Source organism: Carcharodon carcharias, chromosome 34 (genome assembly GCF_017639515.1).
Source record: "Carcharodon carcharias isolate sCarCar2 chromosome 34, sCarCar2.pri, whole genome shotgun sequence".
NCBI classification, from domain to species: Eukaryota; Metazoa; Chordata; class Chondrichthyes; order Lamniformes; family Lamnidae; genus Carcharodon; species Carcharodon carcharias.
In genome coordinates this window covers 22,121,597-22,144,066 of record NC_054500.1, presented here as the reverse complement: position 1 = coordinate 22,144,066, position 22,470 = coordinate 22,121,597, and the positions used below count along the sequence as shown (strand labels likewise).

At 43.1% G+C, this 22,470-nt stretch overlaps 1 protein-coding gene across 1 annotated transcript; it reads left to right on the top strand.

Moving 5' to 3' along the window:
• Positions 1 to 3,321: 3,321 nt before the first annotated feature.
• Positions 3,322 to 20,742, top strand: LOC121272583 (cytochrome P450 2C18-like). Its single transcript, XM_041179236.1, has 9 exons — positions 3,322 to 3,832; positions 4,825 to 4,987; positions 6,697 to 6,846; positions 10,314 to 10,474; positions 12,152 to 12,328; positions 12,633 to 12,774; positions 13,769 to 13,956; positions 17,046 to 17,187; positions 20,342 to 20,742. The coding sequence occupies exons 1-9, from the start codon at positions 3,650 to 3,652 to the stop codon at positions 20,521 to 20,523; spliced, it is 1,488 nt and encodes a 495-aa protein (XP_041035170.1). The 5' UTR covers positions 3,322 to 3,649; the 3' UTR covers positions 20,524 to 20,742.
• The last annotated feature ends 1,728 nt before the right edge of the window (positions 20,743 to 22,470 follow it).

The following is a 22,470-nucleotide window of genomic DNA, read 5'->3' as shown; positions in this document are numbered from 1 at the left end:
CCAGCTCTGCCATGATAGGCAGGATTTCTGTGACATCTAGAGCTTCCTCAGTGACAGTGTTCTCCCTAGAGTACAACTCAAGGTAGTGTTCCATCCATCTCTCCAACTGGTTTATTGCAGTTGACCTCCTTTGTCTTTGTTTTCTTTGCTGATGGACCTCTTGTCTTTTTGATCCCAGCATGCATACCACTAGCATTCCGTGTGTTGAAAAACATCTGGATATTCTGACAAAGTTGTAACCAGTAGTCATTAGCGCACTGCCTAGCAACCTGTGGACTTTACTTGGAGTGGTTCTTAGTGCATTCTGATTCTCCCTCCTTAGATCTCTCCTGTAATTAATGAGGACAGACCACTTGGCCTCAATGACAGGTTCTAACACAGTGATGTTAGCCTTTTTCCGCTTTTGCTTCCCTTATGTTGAGAGTGTGATATTGTAGATAGTATCTCAAAGTATGTTCCATTTCGCTTCTGCACTCTGCATGGGAATGCTGAAGAGTGCCTGTTCAATTAAGTCGAGGATCTGTTGGTTTTTATCTGCATGCATAGGCTGTAAGGCTGATATGAGGATGGCATTTCTACCTTGAATGAATTAGCTTCAAGGGTAGCATCCTAACCCCGGTGCACACCAGGGAGTGATTTGTATCACAATTAGCACTGTGATAGTTGCACGTGTTGAGAATGCTGTTCATGGAGTCATGTCTGGTGATGATCAGATCCAGCTGGTGCCAATGTCCTGATCTTGGACATCGCCAGGACACCTTGTGGCATGGTTTGTTCTGAAAGAAGGTATTAGTTACACAATGCTTGTGCTAACAGCAAAGCTCGAGTAGTCTCTGTCCGTTCTCATTCATCTTTTCCAGGGCATGATGTCTAAGGCAGGAGGGCCAGATCTCATGATCTGTGTCTGTGTCCATTCTTGCGTTGAAATCCCCCACTAGATAAAGACATTCTGACTTAAATATTCTGCTGATAACAGTGTTAATTCCTCATAGAACTGGCCTTTTGCCTCTGTAAAGGACCACAACATTGGAGTCTACATAGTCACGTGGTTAACTGGCCCCGTTTGAGTAGAGGGACAGATGAAGAGAACACATTCTGCACATTTGTGGAGGGTTCTATCATCGGGAGTAGTGAGTTCCTAACAGCAAAACCTACACCTTGCTGACACACTTCCTCTGAACTCTTTCCCCGTCAGATGTTTTTCTTTCAGTGATCCATTCTAGGTGAGCCTTATCTCTTTTAGGGAAGCTATGTCAATGGTCAGCCTCTCAAGTTTCACGTCAATCAATTATCTTGCATGTTATCAACCAGCTGCAAGTCATCAGTCAGACCTTTGCACATGGTCCTGATGTTCCAGCTTGCTAATCAAAGAGTTGGCATCTTCCTTCCTTTTCATTTGTTTTGTTAGTTTGCTTGGTGTGATGAATTCCATCCACTTGTTGAAAAGAGACTCTAAGCTCCAAGCACCCGTTGAAGCAGATGGAACATAGCGAGTCAGCATCTTACTAGTTAGGGGCTGCCCAAGTTGAGGTGAGCAATGGCTGACCAGTGGGACACAATGGTCCCTCCCACTATCAGAGACAGTCCATAGCACATGTCCTCTATGACAATTGAGTTAGGCTTATCGATCTGCTGGGTCCCATGTTGCAGTGCAGTGAAACTGAAGTGTCCTTTGCAGGACACAATCCCGGGCAAAATTTATGGAGACCCTGAACTGCCCAATGTCAGGGTCCCCCTTTTGACCTCCCTGGTTGAGTCCAAATAAATGCAAAGCACCACGTTTTGCAGTGGCTTTGTTGCAGGAAAGATGGTATGTTTAGATTTTTTTCAGTGTTTACTACCTTAGCATTCCACTCTCACAAGGTATCCACAAGGCACTGAAGCTATTTGCCCACAGCTGGGATTTTGGTTCACAAGTGCCAGGGCGTATACACATGCCAATGGGCTGCAAATCTTGGGGCCAAACCTCCTCTGAGTTCCCCTGAAGCTTTAGCTTAAGGCTGTCAGAGGTCCAGTTTCCGTACGTCACCATGAGGAGGCAGCGTGGAGGACTTGCTGATGGAGAGGCTGTGTACTGACAGGGAGACACTTCCACATTCGGCTCTCTTTCTTGCATTGTTGCTAGCCAGTGGTGTGGGCTGAAAATGAGAAGCAAACTAGCACACTTACGAACATACGAATTAGGAGCAGGAGTAGGCTACTCGGCCCCTCGAGCCTGCTCCACCATTCAATAAGATCATGGCTGATCTGGTTGTAACCTCAACCCCACATTCCTGCCTACTCCCAATAACCTTTCACCCCCTTGTTAATCAAGAATCTATTTAGCTCTACCCCAAAAATATTCAAAGACTCTGCTTCCACCGTCTTTTGAGGAGAGAGTTCCAAAGACTCGGGTGTAAACTCCAGTGTATATAAGCCTAATCTGTCCAACCTTTCCTCATAAGATGACGCATCCATTCCTGGCATTAGTCTAGTAAACCTTCTATGAACTGCTTCTAATGCATTTATATCTTTCTTCATATAAGGAGATCAGTACAGTACACAATACTCCAGATGTGGTCTCACCAGTGCCCTGTACAACTGAAGCATAACCACCCCATTTTGTAATCAATTCCCCCCACAATAAGTGATAACATTCTATTAGCTTTCCTAATTACTTGCTGTACCTGCATACTAACCTTCTGTAAATCATGCACTAGGATACCCAGAGAGCTCTGAAATCTCTCACGATTTAGATAATAAGATTCCTTTTTATTCTTCCTGCCAAAATAGACAATTTTACATTTGTCCACATTATACTCCATTTGCCAGATCTTTGCCCACTCACTTAACCTATGTCCCTTTGTAGCCTCCTTATGTCTTCTTCACAATTTACTTTCCTACCTATCTTTGTGTCGTCAGCAAATTTAGCAACCATTCCTCTGGTCCCTTCATCAAGATATTTATGTAAAATTTATATAAAATATAAATTATATATAAGTGGAAAGCAAGCTGTCTTCACCCACACACTAGATGCATCACATCAACCTGTGGGCCAATTATCTTCATATTTATATATTTTCAATCTTCTATGCATTGCTGGTTCACAATGTTTTATGCATCCGCCCCCTCCATTATGGGGAAGATAGTTGCATTTACTCACAGCTTAGGTTATAAAGCCACAAGCTTATAATCAGCGTTCTTCTTCGATTGTCAGGTTTTTGGTATCTGTGCCAACTTTTGCTGGTTTTCTGGGATGACACATACTCACATTTTCTGACAGGAAACAAAACAGGCATTGAAACACCACAGGGTGGCTCCACCATTGGCTCAGACTTTCACTGACATATTTCTGAACTGTATAATAGCCTGAAGAGTAACTCCTTTGGCAATCATTGATGAGTATCAGGGAACTAAATGCTTTATTTTTTATACAAGCTTCTAATCGTCCTTAATTAAATAGAGTGAAGGAAGATTTGCTGTTCTGAAGAGTCTTTATTCTTGAAACTCCTGGCTTTGCTGTTTATAATGTACATTGAGCTCTGTGTTAATCAAGTGAAAGTTACTTTCTTTTTATTCCGTGTAGGCAGACAGTCACCCAAGTAGCGGAACTAAATCACGGCCTTCATTGCTCCTGCTGGAACCTCTCTGCATTCTTAACACTCTCATCATGGATATAAGCAACTCAGAAACAACTTTACTTATTACTTTGCTAAGTGTTTTGCTCATTGTGTGGTTCCTTAAAAGCAAGGAGCCACTGAAAGGCAGGCTTCCCCCAGGTCCTCCTGCCCTCCCAATTCTTGGAAACTTGTTCCAAATGGATGTCAAAGCACCTCACAAATCTCTCATCAAGGTAAGGAGATCTTTTGTTTCTTTAAATAACTAAATAATTCAAACAAATCTTCCCCCTTGACTCATCTGATAGAAATCTACAGGGGCTAGCCACCCCAAGGGACCTCAACCGAGAGACCGTAGTAAAACTGCAATCCTGGGTTTGTAAGTGATGGTGATCTCTTAAGGGGGTGTCATGGCCAAACCCTATATTGGACTATTTTCATGGAGTTGGAGGGACTCCAAGGAGGCGTGAAAATGGAGACCGGGAACCGATTCTGGATTCACTACCCCATTCCTGACACCCCCAATTTTCACCAGTCCTTTTAACAGTGGGACTTGTTGGGGTCATGAGCCCGCACCTGGTACTCTTGACCTTACAGGCTCCATTGCAGATAGGGATGTCCTAGTCCTCTGCAACTTCCATGGAGTCGGGTCCGCTTTTAAAGGACTTGTGGCTCACAGCCCCTCAGAGGTGTTATGAACCTAGTCTGGATGAGGGAATCTTTCGAAAGGTAAGTTCAAAAGGTCTTACCCATGCCCCCCATGCCAAGCTATGTTCCTCTGCCCATCCCCCATGGCTTCTCATACCAACTGTAAGCTGGGAAGGGCAGCGAAAAATTTCAGTTAATTACCATTTCAATGGCCCTAATAGGCCTTTTAATTGTCGCGTGTCCACAGACCGAAATATCGCACAAGTGCACGATGATGTCGGGACGCTCGCCCGACATTATCGCGCGTCATTTTACGCTCGATTGGTTCGGGCACACGCCTGCTTGTCCAACGATCGAAAAAGTCTGGCCCATGTGTTTGGATGTTGGACGACACCAAGATGGGGTTTAAATACAAGATTTCCCACAGTTAAAAAGTTGGCTGTTTCCCGAATTAACAAATTGTAAGTCTTACCCGCCTTCAATACTTTGGCTGATACATTGGTGTTAGTGGACATTGTGATGCCGTCCAGGGTGCAGAACCTTCTTTAACAGTTGTTACTTGTCTATTGTGTCTCCACAGCTGAGTGAGCATTACGGCCCTGTTTTCACCATCTGGTTTGCTGGCTTCCCTGCAGTGGTGCTGTGTGGCTTTGAGGCTGTGAAGGAAGGGCTGATTGAGCGAGGGCATGATTTCAGTGGCAGGTATCTCTTCCCGGTCCTCAAAAAAATTTCAAACGGCTACGGTGAGAAATGTTTTTTCTCTATATTCAATTTACTGACTCTGAATTTGCCCTCATGAGATCTGAGCATTTAGAATTATAGGAGGTCATTTGGCCTATTGAGCTGGTGCCAGTGCTAGATCTTCAACTGGAGTTACCTACCTCTCCTAGATATCCCTTTAAAATAAATTTATTTTAACTTCTCCCTCTTTCTCTCAGTGATAATCTGAAATCTTATGGTCCCTTGTCTCTAATTTCAAAAAGTGAAGATCAAAACAAGGCCATTCCATCCTCTGCTGTCAAAATATCATAGATATGTGGATTTTTCTTTAACAAAGCACCTTTTCCATTCTCATGCCATATCAAATATTTCCACAACCAATGAAATACTTTGGAACTTTATTCACTACTGTTATGCAGGAAAATGTGGCAGCCAATAAGCAATAAGTTAAACGATCAGATAAGAACAATTTTTGGTGATGTTGGTTAAGAGATAAATATTGAGTAGGCCACTGGAAAAACTCACCTGTTCTTCTTTGAAGAATTCAAATGGATCTTTCTCAGGCAGATGTGCCTGGGTTTAACATTTTACCTAAAGGACAGTACTCTCTCTTTACAGCACCAAAGTGTCAGTCTAGGCTGTGTGCTCAAATCCTGCAGTGGGAACTGAACTCACAGTCAAACTCCCTATTCTTTTTTAAAACAATATATATTAAACGGAATCTTGATTTAATATCTCATCTCCAAGACAATGCAAAATTCTCTCAGTACCGCACTGAAGTGTCAGGCTAGATTATGTGCTTAAGTTCTGAGTCTTCAGTGGGTCTTTAACCTGCAAATCTCTCACTCAGAGGTGATATACTAAGTTAATCTGAAGCTGGGAAATAATGAGGGGTACAACAATTGGCATCAAGATCATTTAGGTGAAAAGGAAGCATAAAGTTGGCACAATTTTGTTAATGATGGAAATGTTCAAATAGGATCAGACTCAGCTGTGATACTCCGGTGGTCACAGATCCTTATAGTACACACTGTCAAAGTTTATTCGTAAAGAATGTCACAAATGCTACCCTTCAAACCATGCCTTAGTCAATGCCTTCAGGAAGTATCAGGAGCAAATGGAAAAAAAAATTTCTACATAGCTAAGACTCATATGCAGAGAATGGTCAGTTGGCTGAGGAACCCTCCCCTGCATGAGACTGTTCCACAGCTTGGGTCACCACAAAAATGCTGTATAAACACAAGAGCATTCAAACACAAATGAAATGTACAATTTCACAACTTCCATAGCAGGATTTGACTTGACAATAGTTGGGTTTTTGGTCTAGTGTCATGACCACTAGGCTACTGGATCCATATTATCCAAGTGGTCATTATTCACAAGTGAACACAGCTGATGAGTGTTGACCAGCCGTTCTACAGTGGGACAACACAGTCAAACTCAAACCTGTCTTTAGTAGCCATCCACGCATGAAAACCTTCCCTGGGAGACCCTGGATTGAGAGCAGGAGCAGGAATTGTGGCTGATTTATCCCTTTCAAAATTTCCTAATACTGAGGCTAACTGCAATACTAACTCCCACCCAGAAAAACAACCATTTGGTTGAGATGCTCTAAGTCTCCTGCTGTAGAAAAGGAGAATAATGAAATTGAGAACAATTCAGTACATTTTGTTCAGCCAATTAAAAATTGCATCCCAGGTAATTTCCACACATATTAATATTTCTCATGCAGGAGTTGCGTTCAGTAGTGGAGAGAGATGGAAACAGCTTCGGAGATTCACTCTCAGCACCTTGAGGAATTTTGGAATGGGGAAAAGGAGCATTGAAGAGCGGATCCAAGAAGAAGCACAGTTCCTGGTTACAGCTATCAGGAGTAAAAAAGGTTTCTGACTAAAGTATTAGAATGATTAGAAGTACAGTTGCTTCCTTTACCAAGTTCCAAAGTGGGGATAGAGCTTGGGGTCACTGTTAGGGATGAGTGGAAGGGATTGCAGTATCGGGTGGCTACAAGGGTTGACATCATAGCTTCAGTTCTGAAGTTACTTTTTCCCTTGAAGAAGAATTGACTGAAATGCAGAAGCTCAGGTAATATAATGCCTTCACTTCTTGCGACACATATATTTAACCCAAGCAGAATTGTTGTACAATTTCAGGAACCTTGGTCTGTTGTCATCACTAGCATGCAAAATGTGTAGGCCAGCAGTTAGTTTGAGTAGTAGGCATGATTCCATGATGTGGAACATGGTTTGTGTTTGTATGCAGGGAAATGTTTATTCTGAAGGGCTGATAGGTAAGAAGTGAGGCACATTGTCTTTATCCAGTTCGAGAGTGTTGTGTAGTGCATAAATGTGATGTGGCCAATTGAACACTGGTTGACAGTTATTTATAGGACGTCTGCTGTTCACTTTTCACAACTCAGGAGCTGGGATGGAAAAGTCAAAGGAATCAGGTGAGGGTGACCATGGTGAGAATTGGTTGATGGACTAAAACAGATTGAATTGCCAATATGAGTTCATCATAAAGCCTACTCACCATTTTTGCAACCTACTACTGATGTCTGATGAGGGAGAATTATAGTCTGCTATCTAGTTTAGCTATCCATCTGATGGCCTCCTAAGATGACAACTGTCTTCTGCAACAGATCTTATTGGGGAGATTGATGTGGTGTGTTTTATGGTCTGAGACTCATGGCCACAATCACACTTCAGATTGTCCTTCACTGCACTTATGGTGCAGGTTGGCACATTGCCCATGCCCTGTGCAGATTTGGTTGAGTGCTGTGTCCCACTGTCTTTGAGGGAGGCTGAGGCCAAGGATCTCCGCTGTTAGATCAGCGATGAGAAACACAGGGCCAGCAGTAGGCCATTTAGCTCCTCAACCCTATTCTGCCATTCAATGAGCTCATGGATGATCTGCAACTTAACTCCATATGCCTGTCTTTGAGGCGTTAGTTCTTTATGCTCCATGCATCCTACAATTCCATCCATCTCAGTGGGTTGATGCCAGCTGCATGAACATTAGTTGCTGTTTCCCAGATGGCTGATATGATTTTAAGTGCTTTTCGTGCTGGATTTTTCCAAGTTCCTGTGAATGGGAAGATCAATGTTGCTCATGATCTTTTCCATCTCATGGAGCATAATGGCATTGTGGCCAATGTTAAATGGGGCAGTACTGCAAGCTTTCCTCATGACATTAGCTGTGTGGCCAATGCAGGATCATGAGGCAGAGCAATATTCTGCAGCAGAGTAAACCAGGGCCATCGTTGCAGTGAGAAGTGTTCTGGCTGTGGTCCCCCACGATGTCGCTATGAAGTTCTGGACCAGGTACATCCTGGTTTTCAATTTTTGACTAGTGTTAATGAAATGAGGCCAAAAGCTGACAGTTCTTTCCAGTTTAAAGGTATTTTGAATGGGGGTCATGGGTTAGTCACCTTCCTCAGAAGGAAATATTGAGTTCTTTTCTGGTGGTGTTTTTCTTCGGATGGAATTCTGACTTAATCTTTTTCTCTGGATTGGAGTGGAGGTCTGGAAGTAGCATCCCTGTCTGTCCAGGTTTTTGCTGCCATATCTGAACAAGGAAGATGTGCAAGAGCTTTACCACAGAGGTCTGTTAACCATGGGAGGGGAGCAGAGCTCATTGTCTCTGGTACAAGACACTCAATAGTACCCAGTTGAGCATCTGCTAGCTTAGTACATGGTGAGTGAGAGTGTATTCACAACCTCAGAACATACCAAGACAATTTACAATCAATGAAGTACGCTTGAAGTGTAACAAAGTGCAATAGCTGATGAGTGTAAACTGGAGGCACTTGCCCAATAGGCAGAGCCAGCAAGTTAGACAATTAGGTTATTTCAGGATTTGACTTTCTTAGCAGCTTTTAGCAGTTGATTTTGCAGGTTAGTGACTGGTGAACCGTGATGCCTAAGTAGACTGGGTAAGCATCATGTTTGACAGGTTTACCAGTTTACCATTTAAGGTGATATAACAAGTTCACTACAGGCACTGGCATTTTGCACAAAGTGGAAGACGGAGGCCAAAATCTCCACGGTATGTCATTTCAGGTAGTGCTCCACCATAAGTTTAAATGATTAGTGAATATGGTCACCAGGTTGTATAGCAGAGGCACTACCATCAGCATGGATGGATTACTGCAATCTACCCATGGTTGGTTTGTTTATGTACAGGTTGAAAAGATCGGTGCTAGTAGATAACAGAAACATATTTTCATTTTCTTTTTAAAAGTCATTTGGTGTTTATTCATAATTTTAAAAAAAAGAAAGACTTGCATTTATATATTGCCTTTCACAAGTTCAGAATGTCCCAAAGTGTTTGTGAAGTACTTTGGAAGTGCAATAGGTGGACGTCCCATTCTAAAAGAAACTATCCAATTCAAAACCAAATAGATGGGACTTTCATTGGAGGTATATGTGTGGTAAAGGAAGACACACATTTTTTTAGGATCTTATCACATGAACATGAAGGTACGTCACATGAATTGCAGTCAGTGTTGTTACACTGGCAAACACAACAGCACTTCTGCATACAGTGAGATCTCACAAACTGCGAGAGATGAATAAGAGTTTAGTGAGTGATGATGGACAAAGCACATTGGGTATCTGTTTAAACACACACCGGCTAGTGAAAATAGAGATTTTTGCAGGTATAGGTATTTATTTTGCTATTAGCAAAAGATAGCAGATCTCAGCCAATGTTCCAAAAGTTAAAAATAACAATCAAACTTTGTTACATGCTAGTTGCAGTTATCACCTGCTGGGAGCTGTCGCAATGACAACAGCTTATCTTAATTTAGAACTCTTCATGAATGAGGGAGTAAAAGGAGACAGAGGAACAGAAAGCATGCTTGAGAGAAGGGTTTGAACGGGTATTTTTAAAACAACTACACACTGAAGCTGCATCACACAGTGAATCAGAATTTCCTGGCTGCTCGGTTTATTAATAATTGAGAGTTATTGAGCCATAAAGACCAGGAAAGTCCCAGGCTCAATTCTCTGAACTGGCTGGTTCCAGCTGGTGTATGGTAGTGTCACTACCATATGATTCAGCCTTAGATGGGGAAGGAGAAGAAACAATTCTTGTTCCCAGTTTTGCAGTCACCTCAGTGACCCCCCATCTCCACTGGGAGTGCATGTAAATGGTCACTGAATGAGGATAGAATCAGATTCAGATGTGGCGCCTGCATAAGACGCTCGCATAATCGAACCGCTAACTGACTCTTTTTAAACAGGAGCTTCATATTTTTTAATATCTATTAATTGTTTATGTCTGCCTCTGTTTGCTCGTATAACACTATGTAACTCTCTAACTGGCATTCTCTTTCAATGATATCAGAGATCCCATTCAGCCCAAACTTTCCATTAAGGTGTGCAGTGTCAAATATCATCTGTTCCATTATCTTTGGAGAACGGTTTGAATATGAAGATAAAACGTTTCTAACGATGATGGAGAGAATTGCAGGAATTAGCCAGGCTTTAAGTAGCCCCTCGGTACAGGTATTTTCTTCCTTTTACAATCACAATGTTGAAACTAATCCTAAACTAGTCAGGTTTTTGATAAATTTCAAAAATTGAGAGTAGGGAAGAAATGGTGAAGTCTGAGATCTGAAAAAGAATGTTGATGGGAGAGGAATAGAAAATTAAATTTAACACTGATATAGGGCAGTGATTATTTACTGGACCAGTAATTCTGACTTAGATTAATAATCTAGAGACATGAGTTCAAATCTCACAATAGCACTTCTGAATTTTGAATTCAATTAAGTAAATAATTCTAGAATAGAAAGTTAGCATCAGTAAAGATGACTATGAAATCTATTGGATTGCAATCAAAATCCATCTGCTTCACTAATGTCTGTAAGGGAAGAAATCTGGAGTCCTTACCAGCCCTGGGTCTATATATGAATTCAGACCCACAGCAATGTGGTTGATTCTTAACTGCTCTCTCAAATGGTCTAGCAAGTCACTCAGTTGTATTAAACTGACACAAAAAAGTACAATAGGGATAAAACTGGACTGGCCACCTGGTATCAATTTGGACACGAGTCTTCAGCACAACTGCCAAGTGAACCCTGCAAATTTCTTCTTGATAACAACTGCAGACTTGTGCCAAAATTGGGACAGCTGTCCCATAGACTAGTCAAGCAACAGCCCGACATAGTCATACTCATGGAATTATACCAATCAGTGAATGTCCCAGATTCCTCCAGCACCATCCCTGCCTTTCCCACTGGCAAGGCAGACCCACCAAAGGTGGCAGCACAGCAGTATACAGTTGGGATAGAGCGGCCCTGGGAAGCCCTGGCCTCAGCATTGACACTGGACCCCATTAAGTCTCATTACATCGTAGACTAGGAATCCTCCTGCTGATTACCACATACCGCTCCTCCTTAATAAATTGGTGCTTCTCCATGTTCAACTTCACAGTCTGTATCCTCATGGCCTGATATATCCCTTACTTAAGCCATCACCATCAAGCAAGGAGGGCAATCCTGTTTCAAAGAGGAGTGTAGAAGAGGCAATATCAGGCAGACCTAAAAACGAGAGGCCAACTGATTGAAGCTACAGCACAGGACTAAAACGCATTCCGAATAGCTGGAGAAGCTTTCCAAAGATAGCTAAATGATCACGTAACCAATAGATCAGATCAAAAATCTGCAATGCTGCCACAGCTGATTGTGAATGGTGGTGGTGGACACTAAACTAACTAACACGAGGAGGTGCCTCCGTAAACATTCCCATCCTCAGTGGTGGCAAAGTCCAGCAAGTGTGTGAAAAATACAACTCTGAGTGATCCTAACCATCTTCAGCCAGAAATGCCGAATGTCGTACTGGTATTCTTTAGTGTCTAGTCCAATGCTCACTGGGCAAATTAAGGACGTTGCTTGCTCCTATACCATCTCTTCCTTTCATTATAGTGAAGCCCTATATCACGCCTTTTTTTTAAGCCAGTGGGAAGAAGGTTAACCACTTAATGCCTTTCTTCCTAAGTTTCCCCAGCTGCAGTCAGGGATCAAACCCCAGACTCTTGGCCTCTATCGATCAGCATCGGACCAGAGATGAAACTGTTTTTGATGCAATGTCCCATTTAGGATATCTGTTCCGCACTAACCTTTTGACATCCTGCAAGCCAGAAGCACTATGTTGTTAATGAAAATATCGCTTGCTTTGCAGATATACAATAACTTTCCGAAGATCATGGATTTCCTGCCTGGGTCTCACCAAAGGCTCTTCCAAAATGTAGCAGATTTGAGAAATTTTCTAAATAAAAATATTCAAAGCCATAAAGAAAGTTTCCAGAAAGATCTGCCCAGGGATTATATCGACTGTTTCCTCATCAAGATGGAAGAGGTACTGGCAGTACTTTCCATTCTACATTCATATATTTCCAATTTTCTTGCCTACTCTCCTGAAGGTGAGAAAGAGTTTTCCTGAATGCTGATCCAACAGGTGCAAGCTGAGGTTACTACTGGCTAAACAATTCTCACGCTTTGGAAACTTATCATTAACTCTCATTTGGCATCAATATATAAGCAGCAGAAAAAGTACATTTTGATTAATGGCATAACTTGAGTTTAAGAAATCTATGACAATGACTAAAAACCATACAAGATCTTTCATGTTTTAAAAGTAAATTTGATTTGATTTGCTTCAGGAGAAACACAAGCCTGACTCAGAATTCATTCATGAGAACCTGTTGATGTCAACAATGAATTTATTTCTTGCTGGAACTGAAACATCCAGCACAACACTGCAATGGGCTATTCAGATCCTGGTGAGGTATCCCCAAATTCAGGGTAAGCAACATCATTTGAAAATAACTGGTGATGTATTTTAATTGTCCAACACAAAGGTTAGTATTGGAGAATGGAGCACCTGCCCATTTCAGACACCCCAATGTAAACATCGAGTATGCAGTCACAGAGTAGAACATACCTGGTTGTCGAGTGAAGCTCCTACAATGTGTCAGCCCCAGCTTCAGGAGAATGTTCCTTATTAAACCATTTCTCAACCCACCTCACTCTCCCTGAGTGAGGTTACCAGGTTGGGGCTAGATCATGTGCTGTGCGGTGTCCTTGGCCTCACTACCTCCTCTGATCTCAGATGGAAACTCCTCCATTGCTGAAAGTGCCTCAAAGGAACTTAGTTTCTTCTTTGCTGTCAAACACTCCTTTACTTCTCACCAACCCTTAACTTCTAAGAATTTCAAGTCAAACTAGACTCCTGCTTTTAAATCTGCAGAGACACTTCTAGCTGCTCCCTTGCACAACATCTAGACAAAAAAAGTGAAGGGCCATGCATCTCTCCCTCTAGCTTTAAACCTCTCCTCACTATCATAACTTGCTGTACCTTCTCTATGTTAACAATACTTCTATGGTCACTGCTGCTCTGAACTTTCCTTTTCCCCCTTCTAATTAGCATACACTCGATTCTACACACCTTGCTCTCGTGGATTTTCACTGTGTTTCATTCTTTGATAGCCCCTCAAATCAATACAAATACTTAGCCCCTCAATCTTCCCTTCCTCCTAAAGGTTTCAAAAACCTAAGCTTGGTGTACTTAGTGCTGGAATAAGGACAATGGCCGTTTCCAAGGTTTCCATACAAAAAGGAGAGCCAGCAAGCAGCTTAAATACTATGTCACTCCTCACTCTACTTGTGATCGCATGAGATTGTCCTATGAAATGATATAATGTAGACCAGTCTATGAAGTGTGACAGAAGACTGGGGTGCTTGTAAACTAAATACATTTTTAAAAAAAGATTGTTAAATTACAATTTCCCTCCTCCAGAGAAAATTTATCAAGAGATTTATGAGGTGATTGGCTCCCGTCGAAGACCTGCTATTGAAGATCGAGCAAAAATGCCGTACACAGATGCTGTCATACACGAAATTCAACGATACATCGACCTTGCTCCCATGGGTATCCCACACATGACAATGAGCAACATAGAATTCAGAGGGTATCTGATTCCTAAGGTCAGAATCAATCCTAATTTAATGACAGTCATATTTGAATAGCGCTTTGTGATATCAAACCATCACATAAGAAATTACTTCAGAAATGTTGTGACTATTTATATTGTGGGAAAAGTGGCCTTCACTCTGCACCAGCACTGCCTGACAAAAACATGCACTGAGGTGAAAGGCCAGTTCTGTTTTTGGTGCTTGGGGTTGAAGGAGAAATATTGACTGTTATGATCCCCAGCTGAGGTTACTACTGGACAAGCCTGATCCTAGGGTGGAACCCTGCCCGATAGATCCTAACTCCTACTTGTTGTTTAGATACGTGGAGAGGGGCTTCTGAACAGAGTCACTAGAGTCAGCTATGAACTTTTAACAAAAGCATAAAACATTTATTAAACAGAAAAGATGAAGCATATTACAATACTCCTTCACCCAAAACCAAATCTTTACAGGTGGATACAGATTTGTAAGGATAACACAAGTTATAAAAACTATCTTATACTCTAATGTTCACAGTAAGTACACAATCAATGTAAACTACTAGGCAACCTGTGGTCAGACACTCCACACTCTGAAACCAAGTGACAGATGCCATGGATCTCTCCTCCTCCCCTCAACTTCCCTCCATCCTGCAGCACCGCGCCCCCCCCCCCCACCCCCCCTTGACCAAACGTGTCTGGGAGGAGGTGGCGGACATGGTGAGCTCCCGTGATGTGGTGCAGCGGACCTGGGTCCAGTGTCGAAAGCACTTCAACGACCTGTTGTGCTCAGGAAAGGTGAGCACCATGTTGGCGTTGGTCACTTAACCCAGCAGGTCGGCTTTCCCCCCTGGTGCCCCCACCAAGCCTGAGTGTAGTGACTGCATTGAATCATTGACGCCATGTGTCCTTCGCTGGGTGGGCCAGCAGATATTGCCCATGCCGAGGTCACCCTGAGAGGGTGGTGAAGAGATGGGTTCTGCTCCCGCAGCATGTGGTACACTGAGACCCACATGACTGTTTTGGGGGCGACCTGGAGGAGCTGCACCTGGGCGCAGAGCTGGAACTCCAGGACATGCCAAAGTCAGGGTGATGAGATGCTGGGAGGGGAGCTTCAAGGTGGCGTTGGCACCGATTGATCTGCTGTCCTCTGCGTTCCATGTCCTTGCGCCTCCTTGCTATGGAAGGTTAGGCCGTGTGGGGCCTAATGTGATGTAGGCAGCATTTGGCCAAGGGGGTGGGGGGTCAGGACAGGCCTAGCATCTTTGTGTGAGTGTTTGGCAGCAGCGGGGTGAGGAGGCACTGGATCCCTGCAATGTCCCACTCTGGTTGGGATGGGCCGTCCACGGAGAGAGTCCAGGTACAAGAAACATGAATCAATGCTCTCCACTCTCATGGAGAGACTCCTCCAGAAGACCAATCAGGGCTTCCTGGGGATGCTCTCTGACCAGCAAGCCCTCACATCGGCATTGACCTTAGCTGGTCAGTGCCAATGTGGGAGATAGTCTGGGCACCAAGTTTCCCAGCTTGGTGCCCATCCATCCACGGTGAGCAGGGAGGTTCAAAGTGACCTCATGTTAGCGCAGCAACTGCCTTTCGTCTCTGCGGGCTCCTCTCAGAGCGCTCTGGGTGATGGTGGCAGCTCCTCCGCCCCTCTCCCAGAGACCATTGCATCTAGTGAGGCTGCAATGACTGGGGAGATACCAGCCGTGGAACTGGCAGCTCCTTCCCAGGCGGGGTCAGCACAGGCTCCACGGGCCAGAGGACGACTGCCAAGGTCATCGAGGCCAACAGGACAACAGAGTGGGCAGGCTGGCTCAGATTCCACTCCCAGCACCAAGACGTAGCACCCGGAAACGTAAACCTAAGGCACCTTAGGCACACCACAGGTTTATCATTGGTGCTTTTCTGTTGGCTCGCAATGAGGTCTTTATGAGTTGGTGTGATTTTTAACACCTTTGTCATTTTGTTTTCTTAAGTTCCTTTGGTTGTAATATTAAATTCAGACATGTCACTATGGCTGAGGGTGCCTCTTTTCTTCTGCAGGTGGGTGGTTTACAAATATGTTCTGAGTGCTTTGTGGGAAATTCAGCTTTATTAACAAGGCCCTTAGTTAATGTTCCTATCCAGGCAGATTTTGGAATATGGAGCCCAGGCTTGTCCTGGAGGTCCATATGTGGTGTGCTAGCTGAAGGTTTGTTGGATTAAAGCCTCCCGGTGTCCCTGCCTCCCTGGAGTATGTCCACCACACAGTTTGCGCAGATCTCAGGCCCAATCATCTGACAGATATAGTTGAGTATCTCCCTTGAGAGATGGAGCCTCCTTCAGCACTGCACCTCGGACATACTGAGGTAGCTGCTTCGCCGCCTGTAAACCCTGGTAGCAGGATAGTGGCGTCTTCTGCAGCCCCTTCCACCTTGGACTACCTCTTGGTCCTGCACCCCTTGTGCCTGTGCCTGTCCTCCCAAAGGTGGCTCCCCTGGAGGCTGAATATGCACTCCTGGCCTTCTCCCCCTTCTAGCCTTCCCTTCCTCCTCAGAGAAGGTGCCTCCAGTGGAGAGTTCAGCTTCCATTCCCAGGCTAAGGGAAGGCTTCCTGAAACCTGCGGGCCCAAAAAAGATTCCTCACTGTGGAGTGCTGACCTGAAGGCTGTGAGTCCAGACCAAGCAGCTGGTATGCAATTTGAAGTATTGCAGATCACACAGGCAAGTATCAGTAACTTTGAAAAATCATATTTGACAGAGCACACTCACAACCCCACTGAGCCCTCTTATCCTGCCCGTGGATGAGGTTTATACAAATGTGTCCTACCTGCCTGCCCATTGCGCTCGTGTGCTGACCTGAAGATCGCACGGGCGCTGAAAAATCACTGTCGATTTGGCACCTCAAGGGTCTTAAGTGGCCCATTAATTAATGGCGGGCACGCATCAGATATCATCGCATGCCCACCCAATGAAATATTGCGATGGCGCGCGGTGACATCGGGACACTCACCCGACGGGGAAATTCTGATTGTCATTAGCACATTAGAATGTCAGTCCAGATGGGGCTTAAACTGAATTTGTATCACTAATGTAAATTTGCTTGTTTCCTTGTCTGAACTTGTGATCATTATGATTTTAGGGCACATTTGTGGTTCCCCTGCTTTCAACCGTTCTGAAAGCCACGAGCCAATGGGAGACTCCAAAATCATTTAACCCAAACCACTTCCTGGATGAAAATGGATGCTTCAAAAAGAATGAAAGTTTCATGGCATTCTCTGCAGGTACAGTCTCCTCCCTTTTGCAGAATAAAGTTTCCTCTACCACAACACATCTAACTTCAGAAGCTTAACCCAATTACACAAATGTGATATTCCTATTTCCAATCTGGACAAGGCAAGAATCTCTGTTACAATCCCAAATATTTAGATGGGGGAAAGAGGTTTTGTGGAGGTGGGAGGGCTTCGGTTGACTGGTAAAAAGTGTGATGTGGATAAATATTCTGTCTATTTGCTCAGTCACCACCTAGGAGGAATTAATTTCAGAAAATTGTAATTGCTAAACACAAAAAGACCAAGGTGCATTCAATTCACCTTCTACCGTCCCGGTGGTTGCATGTTACAACAGAGAAGTTGTTGGCTAATCACAGCAATCAATCTCTATTAACACCACCCCCAGAGTTGAGGTGAGGAAAATCCCAGCGGTGGAAAGCTTTGACAGGCATATATCTATAGTTGTATGTTCCTCCCAAGCATGATACATTTAACATATTCCTCAAATATCTCAAAATGTTATTTTATGAATGAAATCCATTTAATCTAAGTTCTGCTTACTTGTGAACAATAATTACAGCTGAGCAGTAAGGCTCAAATGTAAGTAACCAAGGAATTTTTCACCTTAGCGATTGTGGATAGCTGATCAAGACTGGATTTTGCCTGAAATAACTGTGGAGCTTTTACATTGGCGCCTTTTTAACCAAGATTCATGAGAAAGGCTAGCAGTAGATGGTTGGTATGAGCAGTAGCCTGTAATAACCATTGCTGTCAAGATAGGGCCGTACGTACAAATTTAAAGCTCAATATGGTCAGAGGTGAGAGTGGGGAGCAGCAGGTTACAAATTTGCTCTTTATTGGCACTCATCTCTCTCAAATATTTGTGCCGAACTACTGACTCGTGTGTAATATTGAAAAAAATCTCACACACATGATCAAGTTCTGGCACTCACCACCTACACTGAAAATGGCTCCAAAAGAACCTTGGGCAGGCATAGTGCTGCTGGGCCCCACAGCTGCTCAGGATACAGTGTGGCACACTGGCCTGCTCCTGAAGCTGTCCAGAGTGCTTCCAGCCTGGGTCGGACCAGTTGTTGAAACATTCCTTTGCAACAGATGTTTAGAGTCTACCTTGGGCAAGGGAGAAGTGCATGGGGAAGATGGGCCAATGGACTGCCCCAGGGCTCAGTGCCAGCCCCAACCTGTTTAACATAGATACAGATGACCTGCCAACACCCACGTCCCACAAGTTCATCTATGCTGATGACCACCCAAGCTCCATCCTTCTGCACTCAGGACCAGGTCCTTAATGAAGACGTTACAAAATTGACTGACTACTGCAGGACATGTCACCTCACATTGAATTCCTCTTAAATCAAATCTAGTGTATTCCACCTCCACAATGCCAGTGCCAAAAAAGAATTGTCTATCTACATGGATTGCCAGAGACTAAAGTACAGCATACTTGGGAGTGACTCTAGATTGGACTCTGTCCTTCTGGGATCATCTGAAGAAAACAGCAGCAGAGGTCAAAACCAGAAACAACCTACTAACCAAACTTGTTGGATCTACATGGGCTGCTGCTGCTGCAACACTCCAGACCTCAGCGCTTGCCCTGGCATACTCCATAGATTGATGCGCAACATATTGTGCGCCTGTCTGCCAAAGGTCATCAGTTGAATGCAACAATGCACATCATAACTAGAACTCTCCACTCAATACCCCTCCCCTGGCTTTCTGACCTCGAAAACATCACCCCCCCCATGCATCTGCCGACTGATGGAAACCCACAAGCTGGTTGAAATCATCCTCACTTACTCCATGATGACCTGTTCAACCCACCTACTGCCCACCTTCCATCTCAGCACCCCATATAGAGCGCCCTTCCTGATCAAGACCTGTGAGCAAACATCCTTTGATTCAAAGAATGGGAAACATGGGAAGTCACTAACAAAAGTTCCTTGTGACAAATCCCATCTGACGAATGGCAGGCTTTGAGCGGCGAGAGTGCTCCTTACTAAACAGGTACAGGACAGGCCAGGCCACTGTGCAGCCAACCTCCACTGCTGGGGCCTGGGTACAAACTCCTTATGCACTTGTGGAAAGACACAAACAATGCTGCACATTACTGAGGAGTGACCCCTCGACAGGCTAAGCGGTGGACACATCACCTGAAACTCAGCAAATGTGGAACCTATCATTTGTGTTGGGGATTTGCATACACTAAATAAATAAATATCTTCCCCATCTCTCTGGAAAACGTTAGAAGAATTGCTGACTGGATGGCAAACTGCTTTACATTAATGCTGATCAATGGAATGTCAAAGCTCAGCCAAATACTTAAAACATATAATGCATATTATGACACCGATACTTGGTTCTAACTGAGAACTAGTGAGGAAATTGCTGCAGGACTCGATTATTATAAGTAAACCTAATTTCAAAACAGCTCGCCTGTTGCTTGGTAACAATGTTATTTGACCATTTTTTGAAGAAGTCATTGTTGTCCCATTTTGATTTGTTAAAAGTCTTGCATGAAATCGCTATTATTAATCTTTTGTTCAAAACCAGCACTGTGCCATTCGTCTCAACTATTTTCACATTGAGGCTGTAAGCTGCAATAGCGGCAGTGTTTCTTTTGAAAATAAAGTGCTTTTTAGAACCATCAACAAACTCCCCAGAGCAGCCAATTTACATATCCTTATGAATCTACAAGTCAACATTTTAAACTCTAGAAAAAAAAGTCCTGCTTAATTGCAATGCAAGATTCGGCGGCAGGTTCAAAGAATATTTTCTGTAGCGAATTAAATTGTATTGTTACAAATATGACCCTTTTTCAGGTCATTGGAAAAGTGTTTAAAATTGTCAAAGATGAAAGTTTTAAGAAATGTTAGTGTTCAAAAGTATTTAACATCATAATAATTTCATCTGCCTTTAGGGCTGAGGTCTGACCTTAGTAAATGAGGAGGCTATTGCGGTTTATAGGAATGTTTCATGCCAATTCTGTTGATCTCCCTTTGCCGAGTACAAAATTTCAATGGAGAAGTCAAAGAAGCGAATCCAGCACAACATTCATTAGCGGAATGGACTTTTAAATAATCAACAGTTGAATGCTGCAAAGAAACTTCAGAGCTTTTCGCTTAATACCGTCTCTATGTTTTTGCAGGAAAGAGAATGTGTCTGGGAGAGTCCTTGGCTCGGATGGAACTCTTCCTTTTTTTGACTACTCTACTCCAGAACTTTGTCTTCAACTCTGTTATTGACCACAATGATATTGACATCTCACCGGCTTCTAGTGGGATACTGGTTACGCCCCGTGTGTACAAATTCTGTGCTATCCCTCGCTAAATCAACTAGGATTTCAATCATGAATTTTAGCAGGTGATGTTAGGACTTTTGTTCCTTGATCTAAGATTTCTTAACCTATCTTTAAAATCACAGGGCCTATGTATTTTAAACTTACCCATTTTAAATGTACCCTAAAGTTCAGTACCCAGGATCAAAATCTTGTAATAGCTGAATATTATTTTTAAACAGCCTGTATAATAAAGGCTTTTGAGAAATCCATCTGTGTACTTGTCTGGGCTGTTTTATTGCTTTGTTTTATTAGATTTCCTTTCAATATTTTTCAATCTTCTTTTGAATTTTGCTCCCAGCACAACTGAGATCATAATCCATACTTATTCGCCTCTTGATTTAATTTCTCTAACATCATCCTCACCAGCATCTCATCCTCCACCCTCCTTAAACACCCAGGTCCAAACCTGCACTACCCTTCACTGACTGCCTACTAAAGAAGTGGTTCTCCACTCTGAATCACTTGTTCATTGGTTCACAGAGAAATGTCTGAGGCAGCTGTTAAGATATGTTTAAATTTTGTGCTGTTGAATGTTCGATCCTGTCAATGCTGAATTCGTACTGGTGTTAGAATATTCCTTGTTTTTTAAATGATTTTGTAGCCAAGATGAGAGTCAGGTTTTCCTTTTGCTTGTCCAGCAATAACATTAAGTGTTCCCAGGGCAGGTGTGGAATAGGCTCTATGCTGACAACAGTTCCCTCTACTTTAGCTGAGAATATGCTATAGCCCAAAGCTCAGAAGATGATTAGGAGCTCGTCTCAAAGACATCATCATCTGATTGAAGTGTTTAAGATTATTAAAGGAGTGATGGGTAAAAGAGAGAAACTATTTTCTCTGGGAGAATTCAGAACAAAGGGGCATTAATTTTAAAATTACAGCTAGGCACAGTTTGATGTCAAAGCACCTCACATAAAAGGATAATGGAAATCTGAATGTCTCTCCTAGGAAGCTGTTGAGGCTGGGGTGGGGGACAGGGGCAATTGAAATTTTGGAAACCAAGATTGAAAGCTTTTCGACAGCATCTGTGGAGAGAAAGACAAGAGTTAACATGAGCCCGTATGACTCTTCTTCAGAATGGAATCCTTTTATGTGAGGTGCTTTGACATCAAACTGTGCCTAGCTGTAATTTAAGATTAATGCCCCTTTGTTCTGAATTCTCCCAGATAAAATGGTTTCTCTCTTTTACCCATGACTCCTTTAATAATCTTAAACACTTCAATCAGATGATGATGTCTTTGAGATGAACTCCTAATGTCAGACCTGCTGAGTTTTTCCAGCACTATTTGTTTTTGTTTCAGATTTCCAGCATCCGCAGTATTTTGCTTTTATATTGAAAGCTTTTTGTTAAGTAAGGGTATTAATAAGAAACTATGACTTAGAAAGTCTGATGCTGATGGGAAAGATTGATGGTAAAAGAAACCGAGGTAGATAAAGAACGAGCTTTCTAAAGAGCCTCGCAAACTGGGTGAATGTATCACTGACTTAGATAATCCACATCTCCAGAGCGTGATTAACAATGGAGGTACATGGTTACCAATGCCCCCTCAGGGTATTAAGAGGTACAGAACCAAGGCCAATAGAGTTAAATACATATCAGCTATGATCTAATTAATTAAGCAGGAAAACAGGCTCTAGGGTCTAAATGGCCTACTCCGGTTCTTATGTCCTAATTACTACTGCATTTAAGTATCCACTTAGATCACATGTGCCAGTCCTGATTTGGGGCTTGAGTCCATGTTCCTCTCACGGGGAGAGTACAGCCACTGAGCCAAGATAACACTAGTTAAGAGGCTTTTCATTATGAGTTCATTGTCAAGCCTTTTCTTCACTGGCAGTCAGGCTCAGCTCAAGTTGTAGAGAGCAGGAGCAGTAGTTTTGGAGTAGGCCATCTAGACTGTCAGGTGCAAGTTGTATGGTACTTGGCACCAAAATATAGG